Here is a 13995-nt window from a genome sequence, read left to right as displayed (position 1 = left end):
ATACCCCACTTAAACTACATCATGGTAAATTGAAATGTGGATTATCATCATCAGTACAGCTAAACAGAATTCGTTCTCGCGAATGTCGAGTAACTGATGGTTACCTGTTACGATGCTCATTCCGTTTCCAGCAACGTGCGAAATTTCTAGCTTCAATTAACGATAAGCTAAAGTAAAATAAATTGCAAATGAATGATTCGATTGAAAGTCAAGCATCGCTGCAATCGCTAATGAGCTTATCCATGCAGTTAAGAAATCTAAAATTTGTGTGACAATTGTTACCGCCACGCCACGTGACAGAGGAGTTCCAGGGAAATAACCCGTAACTTAAACTCATGCGAACTCACCGACGTTGCCCAGTAATGAAGAAGTTACTCGGATGTCTCAGGTTAAATCTGTGAAAAACACAGAAAGGAGACTTGAATTAATTGAGCAAACGGTGCCAATGGTATGCTGCGGATTTATAGATTTCTAGTTCTTGAATTATTTGTTACTGTTCTCTATTTCCATTTTCATTCACCGCATATTAGGCAAGGATAAAATTCTGATCAAATTTTCAACCTCATCTTATCAAACAATTACAATAAGTACTTACAATAAGTACTTATTCTTACCTCTTCCTGGGTTGCTCCAGAGAGTAAATGTAGATAGTAGTTCTCCCATTATGTCCACGTTGAACGGCAAAGCGAGGCACCTTTTACACTGCAATAAGAATATAACAGAATATTACATTATATTACTTGGATCAGACTACATTTCACTACAGACTGTCTGGATCTGATCAAAATTTTTTCTATAACATTATAGTGATTTGTGATGCGCCAATGAATGATTCTTAGAATCAATAATATAAGGTTGATCAAATAAGCACAAATACTGAATAAATGAATCAAATAATTGCGACAGAATTTAATATCAGTCAAATATGAATGCAAAAATCATTAAAGATTAAAAGCGGGATAGTGATTCAAAATCATATTAATCGCGTATCTTTCGTTTTTATTCACTGTATTGATTGATTTACGTTCTTAGTGATTAATTGATCGCGTTACTTTGTTCAGATCATTGCGTCAATAATGCTGCAATTTCATCTACCCCTGTAATAAGGTAGGATATATCATTGGTATTCCAATCATTAGAACCGATTAATATCATTGTTGCAATTTATTTCTAAGATCAGGTAAGATATCACAATTTTCATTTAGGAATATTACTTAAAAATCAATGCACGCAACATTTACTACCATTTTTTAAATTCAACGAGACTAGACGATTTAAATTCGTTTGTATTTTAAAATAACGTTAGCAATTTAGGGTGTATGTATAGTTTGAAAATGAGAATTAACGGTGAGCTGTAGAAAACTGTGACTATGGTCGCCAATTTTTAATATAAATAACGCGCCATTAAATAAAACAAAGCGCCATATCCCACGGAGAGAGAGGTATTCACCAAATCAATCACACTTACGATTGTAAAGACGGCGAATAAAACTTACCTTCAGTATTTGCTGACTCTGTTAATTTCAATCACTCACTTTTTCTTTGGACCACAGTTTTGCACTTTGTGAAATAATTACTAAATGTAAGTTTGATAATAGTACACTGATCAAACTACGTGATGCAGCTTCAATACTGTGATATGGATTACAGAACAGTGAAGCATTTTTTTTTTTTAACCTTCCATGTCCCAAATCACTGAAACATGTGATTCTCCTTAGACCCGCCGAACACGACCGCACGTAAACACTGATCGGCAACAACTGATGGCGAATGACGCCGCACGATGCTCACTCGCCGCGTTTCCCAACCGACTGATCGGACCGAGATGCGCACAGCGGGGTATTGCTTATCAAACTGCCGTTGTATCATAGCATCAGCCGTTAATTTAATTTTCGCGTATCGAGATTTATCGAAGATTCTGGGAAAGACAACTCTAGCCTGACAGAGGCTTGATTTTCACTGCGGCAGCATTTTACTGCCCGTGAAAATCCAGACGATCATAACATTCGAGAGACAAAAATCTTGTTAATAAAAGTTTCTGAGGAACTAATATAACAGAAATGTTCTAGGTAAATTTATATTTTCATTTTCAATTAACGGTTGACGAACAAACATTAAGAACCGATAGGAAACTCTGAGATATAGTCAGCACACGATTCCTATATTTATTGAATTTGCGATTGATAATGACAATAAGTGTGGTATGAAGCCGTGGAAGTATCGTACTTACGCCTGACACGGTAAGCAAAGGCAATCTAGCACGCGCACGTGCTACCAACCAATCGGCGATGACCACATGTTGTTTGGTAAACTGCTCTACGTCCCGCTACTAAACCGTACCCAGGGTTAGTCATCTCTTCTAATCTGCACATTATTCAATGGTAGTATTGATGGTTACTCGAGGGTGCAGACCAGTGCAGACGAGTGATGGCTTGTAGACGGAGCAATGTTCGTTTTCGATAAATATTTATTTTATTTTCTTTCTGTTTACAAAAATGTCTCCACCTTGCCTTAGCCAGTGCTGTCAAACACCATCAGCATCAATAAATGAAGAAATTAAAAAGTACCCGGTTAAAAATATGGAACTTAATCGGGTGAGCTTATTTTTAATTTTCATCTCTGGGATGAGCTTCGCTGTCATCGGTACACTACTTTCAAACTACTTTCAACAATTCTCACTGAGTTATGTAGGTAAGAATGCATGAAAATCTCTCTACCCGTATATAATAAAATTTCATGGTTACGTTGACTTCTGAAATACCAAAATAACAACGATTACATGAACCAGTTGATAAACAGGAATTTAAACGCAAGCTGTTTCTATCTCTACGTTAAAGTCCTCGACCTTACCTTTTACCTGAAACAGCAACTTTTCAATTTACAGGTGACGATAACCGGCGTATATTTGCGCCACTCCCGTCAGAAAATTTTTTGAACTTACATGATGAAGGAACATTAAGTCTCTCACTTCGAAATTCAGAAATTAGTAAAATAAAACCAGTCACTGATGCAGCGTCTGTATCAGAGGCCATAAGCTCCTTACATTTGGCGTTAGAAATGAAACTATCCGGTAAGCAAAGCAAAGCTGTAAAGTTGTTTCAACATGCTGTTGCCTTAGCTCCTAAGCACCCGGATGTTTTGAACCACTATGGAGAATTTTTGGAACATACACAGAAAGATGTGATCAAGGCTGATGAGTTTTATGTCAGAGCTTTGACATATCAACCAAATCACGAGGGAGCTTTGGCTAACAGGCAAAGAACAGCTCGGGTTGTTGATGAACTGGACCAACGGATGCTTAGGAGAATAGATGAGAAGAGAGATGCGTTATCGGCAATACCTGATAGCAATGCTGCACTCCGTCGTGCTAAAAAAGAAGCATATTTCCAACACATTTATCACACTGTTGGTATTGAGGGTAATACAATGAACTTGGCTCAAACTAGAGCCATAGTTGAAACAAGAACTGCAGTGGCTGGTAAAAGTATTGATGAACATAATGAAATCTTGGGCTTGGATGCTGCAATGAAGTATATCAATGCGACCCTTGTAAATAGGTAAGGCAAACTATTCCAAAGGTGAATTAATAAAACTTTTAAGACCGATCAGTTTGCAGCATGTAAATTGACTAATATTTTCAATATAGGACTACTTTTATCACCACTTTAGCAGAGATTCATTTCTCACAATTGATAGTGAAGCGCAAATCGCATCATGGCACCAGTCACCTGATAATTGAATCAAAAATACGTAATGGTAACAAGGACTGAGCAAGAGATTTTTCATGTTGTTTGTTACCTTATACACAAAATCGCCATTTTAGTAAATTTTTTGTAAATATCTTTCACCATTTAGATCAACTGCCTACAGAAATATTAAATTAACGTCATTTGAGTTATTTTCTGAATTTTCCTACAGATATTTTCACAATACTAGTTGCCAAGGGTATGCGTTGCAAAATTATTGAGACTTTAATACATTGCCTATATTAGTATAGTTATGGGTGTAGGGTTCATTATTCATATTAAATTTCTATTTCCTAATAAATTCTATGTATGTGTGTTTATAGTATTAATAAACATTTTAATTTCTACTTGACGCCATGATGCTTTTGCATAGATTAAATGCTCCTGACTGGAATGCTTATAGTACAGCTTGCTGCGGGTCTGACAGTGAACGGCCCTTCAAAACGTGAGCAATTTAAAAAAATGAGTTACTTACGACTGTTCCCTATAATAACGGATTCAGAATTTTTGGAAATATATTACCAGTATCTTGTCTTGATTGTCAACCATCTCAAAAATGTGAATATTGTGGGGAACAGCCATGAATAAAATGTTTGATGTTGTATTATCTTTTGCACACATTTTACACACTATAAATTGTCGTCTGTGACTTTTATTTTTATTCCATTTGTACGTGAGATGTTTTGGCATAGTATTGGCATCTATTTCGTTTGTTTTGTTATAAAACAGCATTTGCATGAATGGGACCCAGTACTTCAAGTATTTTTTCAACTCATTTTTGCATGATATTGCTATGTGTATTCTAAGGCAGAAAACTACCGATAGGGTCATTGCGTCAATAAATGAAAATGACCGATGAATAAACTATTCAATATAATTTATATGGTAAGTTTTGTTCTCTCATCGGAGTTCTATTGTCTGCTTAGATGTTTCATCATTGGCTTAATCACCCTATTTGTTTTTATGTGGAAGTCCCGTGCTGAGCAGAAGTAGTTTGAATCATTCATAAACTAGTAACTATGCTATTGTGGGAAATTGGGCAATTTGGTAAATAACGAATAATTGTTCAATACACTGATGCACCCACGTGGTGCTTACTTGTTAAATCTGTAGACACCTGCAACACTGATTGCGTATTACAGGGTTGGCTCCATTTCCATCAAAGATATACTAGAAATTCATAAGCGTGTGCTGGGGCACGTAGATCCTGTAGAAAGTGGGCAATTCAGGCGGACACAAGTGTACGTTGGAGGGCATGTACCACCAGGTCCAGGAGACATACATATGTTGATGGAACAATTTTCTTTGTGGTTGAACAGTGAACAAGCTGTTCGAATGCATCCTGTGAGGTAATGTGCAAGCATATTAGGAGCACTAACTTTAACGTTATATGCGTTTTTTTACAGAGTAGATATTTCTAACTAAACTATTTCAGATACGCTGCTTTGGCCCATTACAAGCTGGTTCATATTCATCCATTCTCTGATGGAAATGGTAGAACATCTAGACTTTTAATGAATATGATTCTAATGCAGGCTGGCTATCCGCCAGTTATAGTTCACAAACAGCATCGACATAAATATTATGAATATTTGCAACTGGCAAACACAGGAGATGTACGACCTTTTGTCAGATTCATTGGAGAATGTACAGAACAAACGTTAGATTTGTTTTTGTGGGCTACTAGCGAATTTTCTAGGCAAGTCCCGGCATTAGGGCAAGATTCTCTACTATCCGAAAACCAAAACACGATTTTGCTCAGCGACGATGGAAGTGGCGACTATGAAAACGATTAAAAAGATTCAAATTTTTATAATCATATATAACTTAAATACAAAATTGATAAATGTATGCCCAATTTTAAATTCGCATGCGTGTCAAGAGTGTGATGAATATTATTGTGATTATTCCGTGAATCGTACATACATACCGGTGGTTTGTACGAATCAAATATGCCACTTCCATTACGAAATAATTGTTATGGCTATTTTTTATTTAATTTTGAGTCCATGTTCTGTTGTAAGCATACCATCAAAGCATAATCGTATGCCAGCCAAAGTAGCCTGCATAGGTGCACATTAATCTTATTGTACATAAGTCAAGTCATGTTTGCTATTAATACAATTTAAAAATTATTGAATCGAGACTCATGTCACGAATTGGGACAATCTAAATTTGTCATATTGTTGAAAATAAGTACTAGTTCAAATACTTCTGTACATAGATCTAATAGGTAATTTTATAAAGTATTTTTTAATATTAAGTTGATTAAGACTGTGATGTAAAATTATTTACCTAATGTTAATCAATGAAGTATAAGAGAGGCACAAATTATTGTACAGATGTAATGTTTGTTTAATCATGAGTAAACGAGTTGTAATGTAATGAGATCAGTGCGGCAAACACTTGCAGGTCAAGATGTTTGAAATTATCAAAAATGTTACAATACGTGATCATTCAGACATTATTTAGAGTAAATTTTTAAGAAAAAAGAATAAACCCAATTATTATAGTGCTTTCTTGTTTATTAATTTTTTTTTATTTATCCAATTGTGAAAAATGAAGAAACCTATACGATGTAATACCATTTTCAAATGGTAAGCTGAACAAAAAAGTCGAAACTTTTTACATACATACAACAAGAAGCTCATTGTAAATAGTAAAATGAATTCGAAACATGAACCATCAGATGATCAGAAGACAATATAGTTAGGTTTTGGTTCTGTTTTTTATTCATCAAGCAACAACATGGTGTCATTATAATACATGTATGTACCCAGAACAATTTTCTGTGCATATCAATCAGAATGAAGAAAAAAAGATCTAGTGAAGGTGAGGCAGATAGTCGAGATTTGTGATATCATGAGTAATGTAATACACTATTACAGTAGTTATGGTCTTACCAGTAATAGTGTCTTCGACTGTATTAAATTATTTTTTTCCAACTTTATAAATTATTATCATAGCATATAAAAAATTATAAGTATATTTAAAATCTTCATTCAACGAGCAATCTTCCATCACAGTTTATTACCATTTTGTAATATTCTGTGACCATAGAACGGGGATATATATATCAACATTTTAATTTGCTCGATATATATTACATTAACTTGTTCTACTTGCCTTCAAGTCTGTGATCATATGAATTTATTAAACACAACTTAGACAAATGTATCACATGCTGGATAAATTCTATAATTATTGTTAAATAGTAAACATTAGCTTCATCAATATTGCGATCTATGTGAAAAGAACATTCATGTTTATTTATATTAAACTCAGTTAGGGAAGTGTTAATCGACTAATGCGTGTGAATTATCATGCTTTGTTCTATTGGTTTGACTAAAAAGGTATGAAAAATTAAAATCTTAAATTGTAGTTAGCAATAAAATATTCCAATACAGCTTCACAGGGGCAAAATTTACTCATAAAAAACTTTGTGACATTTTTTCTACTATAATAACCACATGGAATATTGAGGCATCGAAATATTTTCAAGCTGATAACTATGCAAGATATTCTTAGTTTTAACAATCAATAATATTACTTAACAATACGTTTTTCGAATTTAAAATAGCTGAGATCCACTCAGCATGTTTACTTCCTAAAACTTCCAAGGGATCGAAATTTTTCTATCGTCTGTTTGAAAGTAAACCTGTGCAAATATTTTAATTTAACGGGGTCACAAAAACTTCGAATGCACAATTTTGAAACATAAATATAATGCGTTGATTTGGCACTATTATAACGAAGCAGATTGTAGAGAAAATACAACAGTTATTATTCAATTGAGGACAGCTGGCCAAGATCTATAATTGCAACACTCAAAATCTTCATTTAATCGAAATATTGAAAATTAAAAATACCCCCGTGATAATTAGCTCACGCTGAAGAATTGAGTATTAATATTACGATTTTTTAATTGTAAGAGCAACAGATTATTCATTGGATTTAATATTCTAATAACAATACAGATATATTTTGACGAAATTGTATTTGTTTGAATTAGTATTTAGTTATCTACCGGAATCATTCATGTCACACCAGTGTTCTTCCAACAACTGCACAACTCAGTTCTTCTGAAATGCATGACATTATCAATGAAGCGACTTAGAAAAACACATATTTCCTTAAAGTCCTATGAGTTATTAATTAGATGATTCCGCAGTTACATAAAAGAAAGTGATCTGGATCAAATTATAATATTATTAATACACAACTCAATACTTAGGCCGTTGTTGAGCCACATTGAAACATATATAAGTGTCTTACAGCTAAGAGTTACTTCTGAAATCAGTCGTTATTTGGTTTAATACGAGTTTCGTTTACTAAATTTAAGTAACCGGCTATAGAATAAGATCTAAATAGATTATCCAACTCTGCAGTCAAAGAAACGAGACCCTTACTTTTAAGCAGCCTATAGAATACACCACCGTTTCTTAATGTAAAAAAATATTACAAAATTCATCATATCCAGGTATTACAAATTTTCCAACAATTTACGCGCACTGTAACAGATATTAATCAAAGACCGTGAAGCCTACATGATGTAATAAAATGATATTTTGAAAATTTAACCTCATTAATAATATCAATTCAGTTTATAAAATTTTTTTGATCTAGAGGCAAGAGTGAAAATACAATGTTCAAATAAAAATATATACAGTGTATGCAAAATCAAAAGAGCACTATGTACAACTTTTGACTTAAGATACGTGGATATAAAAAGATTAATTTGATACAATCGAGATTGTAGACTGGCAAAGCTTTTGTACCTTGAATTTATACAAGTTTCCAACGAACGAATTGTTGTATTATGTTCTAGATGTCGTATAATAGCCAAATAATACGAATGGTTGAGACCTTGAGTATATGATGATATCATGTTATGAAGAAACCAGAAATTCAAATACATTAATCGAGCAACAGGGTTGGTGATCTACTTCTAATATGTTTCCATAAACCGGTATTCTAAGGCTGTTTTCACTGTCTGGCGGTACACTGGGTCCCTTTTCACGATATTTCTAATGTCTAATCAATATCTTAATTTAATATTACATGATCTTATACATCAAAAAATTAAATTCACAGCTTAAGCATAAGTCAAAAGCACTCTTGTCGCACTCAAGAAACGTTTATTGTACATTTAGTACTTCAAAAGCTTAAAAACCGCTGAAAAACTCAGAACCGGGCACACCGTAACAATGAGAAAGTGCCATACATGTATAATAATTATGATTCTTTGAATGTTTGGTCGTAAATGGGTTTTGGTTTGATTAAGGGACTGCTTGTTTGAATGTCAGCTACAAGTAAACTTTTTTTTTTGCTGTATATACTTTTTTGAATAACTTTTTTTTAATGTATCTAGAAGCTACTGGTGGAGAAATGCTTCATAATTCATCATGTAAGCAACTTTTGTCAGTAAACGACCGGCGCCTTATATCAGAGAACAAAATATATTTATGGTTTTTATTTGCTTAGTACAGTAGTTAAATACATGATAATTTCTTTATGTTAAAATTTGCAGTAATGAAGTTAACTTTTATCAGCAATGCATTTCTGAGTTAATCAACCACTATTCAATACTAAGTCTCTGAATTTGTAGCTGACGGAAATTTTAATTATAGTCCATAATTTTAACTTGAACTTTTGATCCAATTTTACAGTTCTGAAATGAAACAATAAGAAGAGTAAGCAAGGTCTATAGATGCTGATTTGTTTAGTAAGCTAAACAATTTTTAAAATTATGTAGAGAGATATTCATAAAGATGCGCTTCCAATAAGTTAGCGATTGTAAAAAACTTAGTTGGCTTTCATGTTGGACAAAATGTATCATTTTTTAAACATATATAAAATTATTCAGCGTTATTAAATAAAACCAAAAAAATTAAACTGTTGACATTATCTCAAGTATATTATAACAGAAGATTAAATCGAAAATGCATCACATATTTGAAGATAGAGTCAGGGTGTTTCACCTCATTTGGAACCCGCTGAATGATTTCTGGTGAGTTTACACTATATGATTTTGCTAATCACAATTTTTTCAAAGAGCATCCTCTAAAATTTTATCACTTAATTAACAAGCCAAGAATATTGTAGTAGTCAATAACTGTTTATCATGAGGCAAAAAGGTGACACTAAGGAACTCGTAACACTTTTTACACTAACATCGGTAAAAAATATAGATATATCGTACATCACTATTAGAGTATTATTTGATTAGATTCAAAAGTACATAACGACTAATAGAATTCGTTAGGAATACATAGATTTAACTAAGAATGTGATTAATATAGTGTAAACTCACCCTCAGGTGATGCAACCCATATATTATTAGTATATGGGAGTGTGACGTTTACATCCCACATATTATATTATTATGTATACGGGAGTGTGACATGTAGGTTTAATTGTATCGTGTGTTGCGTGTGCGCGTCATCTTTTGACTGATCTGCTCTTCTTGGAGAAGTTGGCCTCTGAATTGGCTGACTTGGTCCAGTGCTGCGTTCAATGTATCACGCTGCTGTGTCAACAGTTCTTCCCACTTTTGGGCGTACGCTGCAACAAACAAGATTTAATCCCGTCAACATCAAGGCGTGATTATGTAGCAAGCAGTCAGCTGGTTATATGGTATTACAATGCTTAGTCACGATGATCAGATGACTTTCTAATAAGGTGAAATTCTCTCAGATTCAGTAAATAGTGGAGACCTTAGACTAATCATACTTAATACAGAATTATACCAAAATACAAAAAAAGCAAGCTGCGAGAATTAAACAATTTTTATTCAGCTTCCGTAATCCTGACTGAGCACTAAATTGAATAAATGTTCATCCACTAAGTTGTAGCATGAAATTTCGGACAGCATCATAAGCATTTCGTTCCATTTCATAAATTGAAATTCAACAGCAGTTTCAAAAGATAGAACATAAAATGCACAAAGCACAAATCGCCCCTGATCTTACGCCTGAAGATAATACACGTGATCTACAAATGTTCTATGTTGATACGATAATATGGTAATAGATAAGTTAGTAATAATAAGTTAGATTATTTTCAATTCAAGACGTAACCCAGAGAAGATGCAATACATTTTTACCGCAATGATTAGTAAGTGCTTTTATCACACTGCTATACTGATAATTAATGTTTAAAAATACAAAACCATTATGATGGGAATCCACAAAAATAACATTTATTAACAAACTGGTTGATGTACATACATGAGGATGTGCAAGGTAACGTTGTCAAGATAGTACTATACTTTTATCTCTAAATTCATGTACAGTAAATCGAAGATGCTGTGCAGACGAAATGATGGTATACGGATACCCATTGAAAAGAATAAAGTTGAGTATAGCCTTCCAGAGTTTAATGAAATGGAATAATGAAAGCTCCTCTTAAATTCACAAAAGTTCAATGACCGATTAGAAATCTTGAAGTATCCGATTCAAGCATGGATTGCTCAAATATTGACGAGAAATTGTCAAATCTTACAGCTATTTTCAAGTCATGATTCCATATGATAGAATGTAAATTTGATATTATCACTTACAAAAGTGATTTATAATTTTGAAACAGAACATTTTCAATAATTAGTAAGTATCTCCACACGAAACTATGAACCTAAAAGATCGATAAAAGTAAAAAATTTGAAAATCATAATACAAACGTTGAAGTTATTATATCCAGAATATTCAACCACTTTTTTTTTCATTTCGTTTTGAATTGTCAATGAATATTATTTTTGGGGATGCAAGTAATAATGTCTTTTAAGATTTTTTGAAGCCACAAATGACAATTAGTACTTAGTACATATTAAAATGAGCGTTTATTGCTTATATGCTTTTTATTGTTTCGAACATTGTCGTACCATCAGAAAATTGTTTTCTCTCTATGAGACGCCTATGTATTGTGAACCGCCTCAGGTAGGGTGACTCAAACTTTGTTCTTTTCCGTCTCAAATCTGTAAGGGTTCCTGCTATACATTAAGTTTTTATAACATACAACTATATAATTAAATATTGTAAATCAAACGTCAACAAACGAATCTGCAGTGCTAACAGAAAATTCAAAAATTTATACTCGAAGTTAAATTATGGTATTGGCATACACTTCCAAAGTGAAAAAATAATATATCTATATTTGTTTTCTTAGCTAGAAATGGCAATTAGAAGTTACTCAAATCACGCGCTATATTTCTCTAATATGGTTCATTAATACTGGTTTTATAGAAATTTTCAGTGACTTGTTGATTATTTGTGCCAAGGAATTTCCTTGATTGTTGCGTTGAAACTTTACGTTGAGTGAAAAATATTATATTTCTAGAGAATATTATATAGAGAGCACACGCAGTTTTAAAATAGCCACGCACATGCTAGCCATGCTACAACAGCAAGAATATAAAACTTTAGCATAAAAATCACAGCATATCTAACTTATATAAATGCAATGTTACAGAAAATACACTTAAAACTTATTTACATAAACGATAAGATACACCTAAACTCCAATGTAGCTATAGACAGATTGACAAGTTCGAAGTAAATACCAAAGATAATAAAATTACTAGTTTATAAGTTAGCAATTAAAAATTTTAATGAATTTAACTATTTCGAGAGTCGCTATTAAAATTATTGAAGCTTTCTTCTTTAAGCTCCATTTATTCATTTACACTATGTAAGTACGCAAAAAACGCGATATAAACTGCAGGTAACAATGTAAACAGAATCACATTAATTATTAAGTTTGACGCAATTTGAAATAATTTTCTGCACAAGCTTTTTTTCATTAATTTCGGGTCTTCAATTTGTGATTCAACAACTGAGATTTCAGCTATATTGGAGTCTATTGATTTTTTCAAGACACACTTTTTTACTAATGTTGAAGTGCGTTCGAACCCAGAATCTATTGGACCCTTTTCTGGCACAGATGTGTTAAAATTTGGTTGTAATGTGTCTAGTTTAATATGATATCGATTTTTCATCTGTTGGTTTACTTTTAAAATCGAAGACGCTGTATTAGCCGTACTTTTTAAAATGGATGGCATTTCAAGATTTTTATCAGAGCAATCAGTAAATATATTGATCCTAGCAGGGGAAGCATCATTTTTTATGAAATAAGAATTATCAGTTACAGGTGGAAAGATCAAATCACTTTCGATCATATTATTCAATTTTGAATCCGACGTTCTGTCAATATTTGAAAACTTAGTATACTTTAGCTCGTCACTAAATTTGTCATTTACTTTCAAAGAGTCATCTTCATATGAATCACAACTGTTACACTCTGATGTTGGGTTAATTGTAAAATTCATAGTTTTCTTTTCAGTTGTTCTACATTCATTCTTATCTGATATTTCACGACTTTCAACATTACCTTCAGCTGTGATTGATTTTGATAGTGAACTTTCCATGAACGAAATCTTTTTTTTAGCCCTATTATCAAAAGTACCAGCCCAATTATATTTGGAATATTTTTTTATGCCAGAAATGGTTGACCTTCTGGTTTCGCATTTTTTGTGTGGCGGAGTAGTTCTATCGGAAAACGTCTTGTTATGCATGGTGTTGATGGATACAGTGCTAAGAGTTTCGCTGTATTTCTTTTCAGATTCAACTTCAAGCTTATCTTGATCACTGTCAGAATTTTCTGAATTCCCAAAATTTAATTCATCTTTCCAAGGAGAATTATAGGAGTTCTTACCGGAAATTTGTGTCGACGAATTCAAATTAGAATGACTATCGTAATCTGGATTGTTATTCAATTTATCATTTATACTGAGCGTCGTGTTTAATGTTGCATTGCTGCCTCTCCAGTTGTGGCTTAATGTGAAGATTGAATTAGCCTTTGTCATTGCGTGAGTATCTGTTGCAAAACCCGATGGGCAGTGATATTGTTACCAAGTTATGCACAATACTTACTAAGTTAAACTATCGAGAAAAAAAAAAAACTACCCATTTACATATCAGAATGCACGTAGTCAATTTCGTGTTTGGACTGAAAATTTGGAAAACTGTTTTTCAATAGGGTAGGTCTAGTATCTTTATCATTGAGACTGTTCTACTGAATTATTACGCAAGAATGTGAAAGGAAAATCAGTAATCCCAATTTGTTGAATGGAAATAATTGTACAAATGTTTGTTATACAGAAACTGGAAGTTTGTGTGCACGTGTTACTATGACACGTATTAAAGGAGCAGTTGTTGATATTCAGTACGGAAACATAAAATTATGCCATACAAAC

General features: G+C 33.0%; 2 protein-coding genes across 19 annotated transcripts in view; one reads left to right on the top strand and one right to left on the bottom strand.

Annotated features, from left to right (window-relative positions):
- The first annotated feature begins 2340 nt into the window (after positions 1-2340).
- LOC107218744 (protein adenylyltransferase Fic) lies at positions 2341-9866 on the top strand. 3 transcript variants are annotated; one of them, XM_015656731.2, is made up of 5 exons: positions 2347-2691; positions 2885-3557; positions 4120-4191; positions 4889-5095; positions 5182-9866. In XM_015656731.2, the coding sequence occupies exons 1-5, from the start codon at positions 2496-2498 to the stop codon at positions 5540-5542; spliced, it is 1509 nt and encodes a 502-aa protein (XP_015512217.1). In that variant the 5' UTR covers positions 2347-2495; the 3' UTR covers positions 5543-9866. The 3 variants fall into 3 exon arrangements, with proteins under 3 accessions (XP_046602257.1, XP_015512217.1, XP_015512225.1); XM_046746301.1 differs by lacking the exon at positions 5182-9866 and having other exon boundaries at positions 2341-2691; positions 4889-5114; XM_015656739.2 differs by lacking the exon at positions 4120-4191 and having other exon boundaries at positions 2348-2691.
- LOC107218539 (kinesin-like protein KIF2A) overlaps positions 6456-13995 on the bottom strand; it is a 31838-nt gene continuing 24298 nt past the window's right edge. For 12 of the 16 annotated variants that reach the window (XM_046746287.1, XM_046746288.1, XM_046746277.1 and 9 more), the window contains one exon: positions 11738-13616. In XM_046746287.1, the coding sequence (XP_046602243.1) occupies positions 12415-13616 (1202 nt within the window). In that variant the 3' untranslated portion in view covers positions 11738-12414. The other 4 variants (XM_046746293.1, XM_046746286.1, XM_046746283.1 and 1 more) reach the window with 3 other exon arrangements.

The sequence above is a fragment of the Neodiprion lecontei genome, chromosome 1 (genome assembly GCF_021901455.1).
Source record: "Neodiprion lecontei isolate iyNeoLeco1 chromosome 1, iyNeoLeco1.1, whole genome shotgun sequence".
NCBI lineage: Eukaryota > Metazoa > Arthropoda > Insecta > Hymenoptera > Diprionidae > Neodiprion > Neodiprion lecontei.
This window is presented reverse-complemented; position numbering and strand designations above follow the sequence as displayed.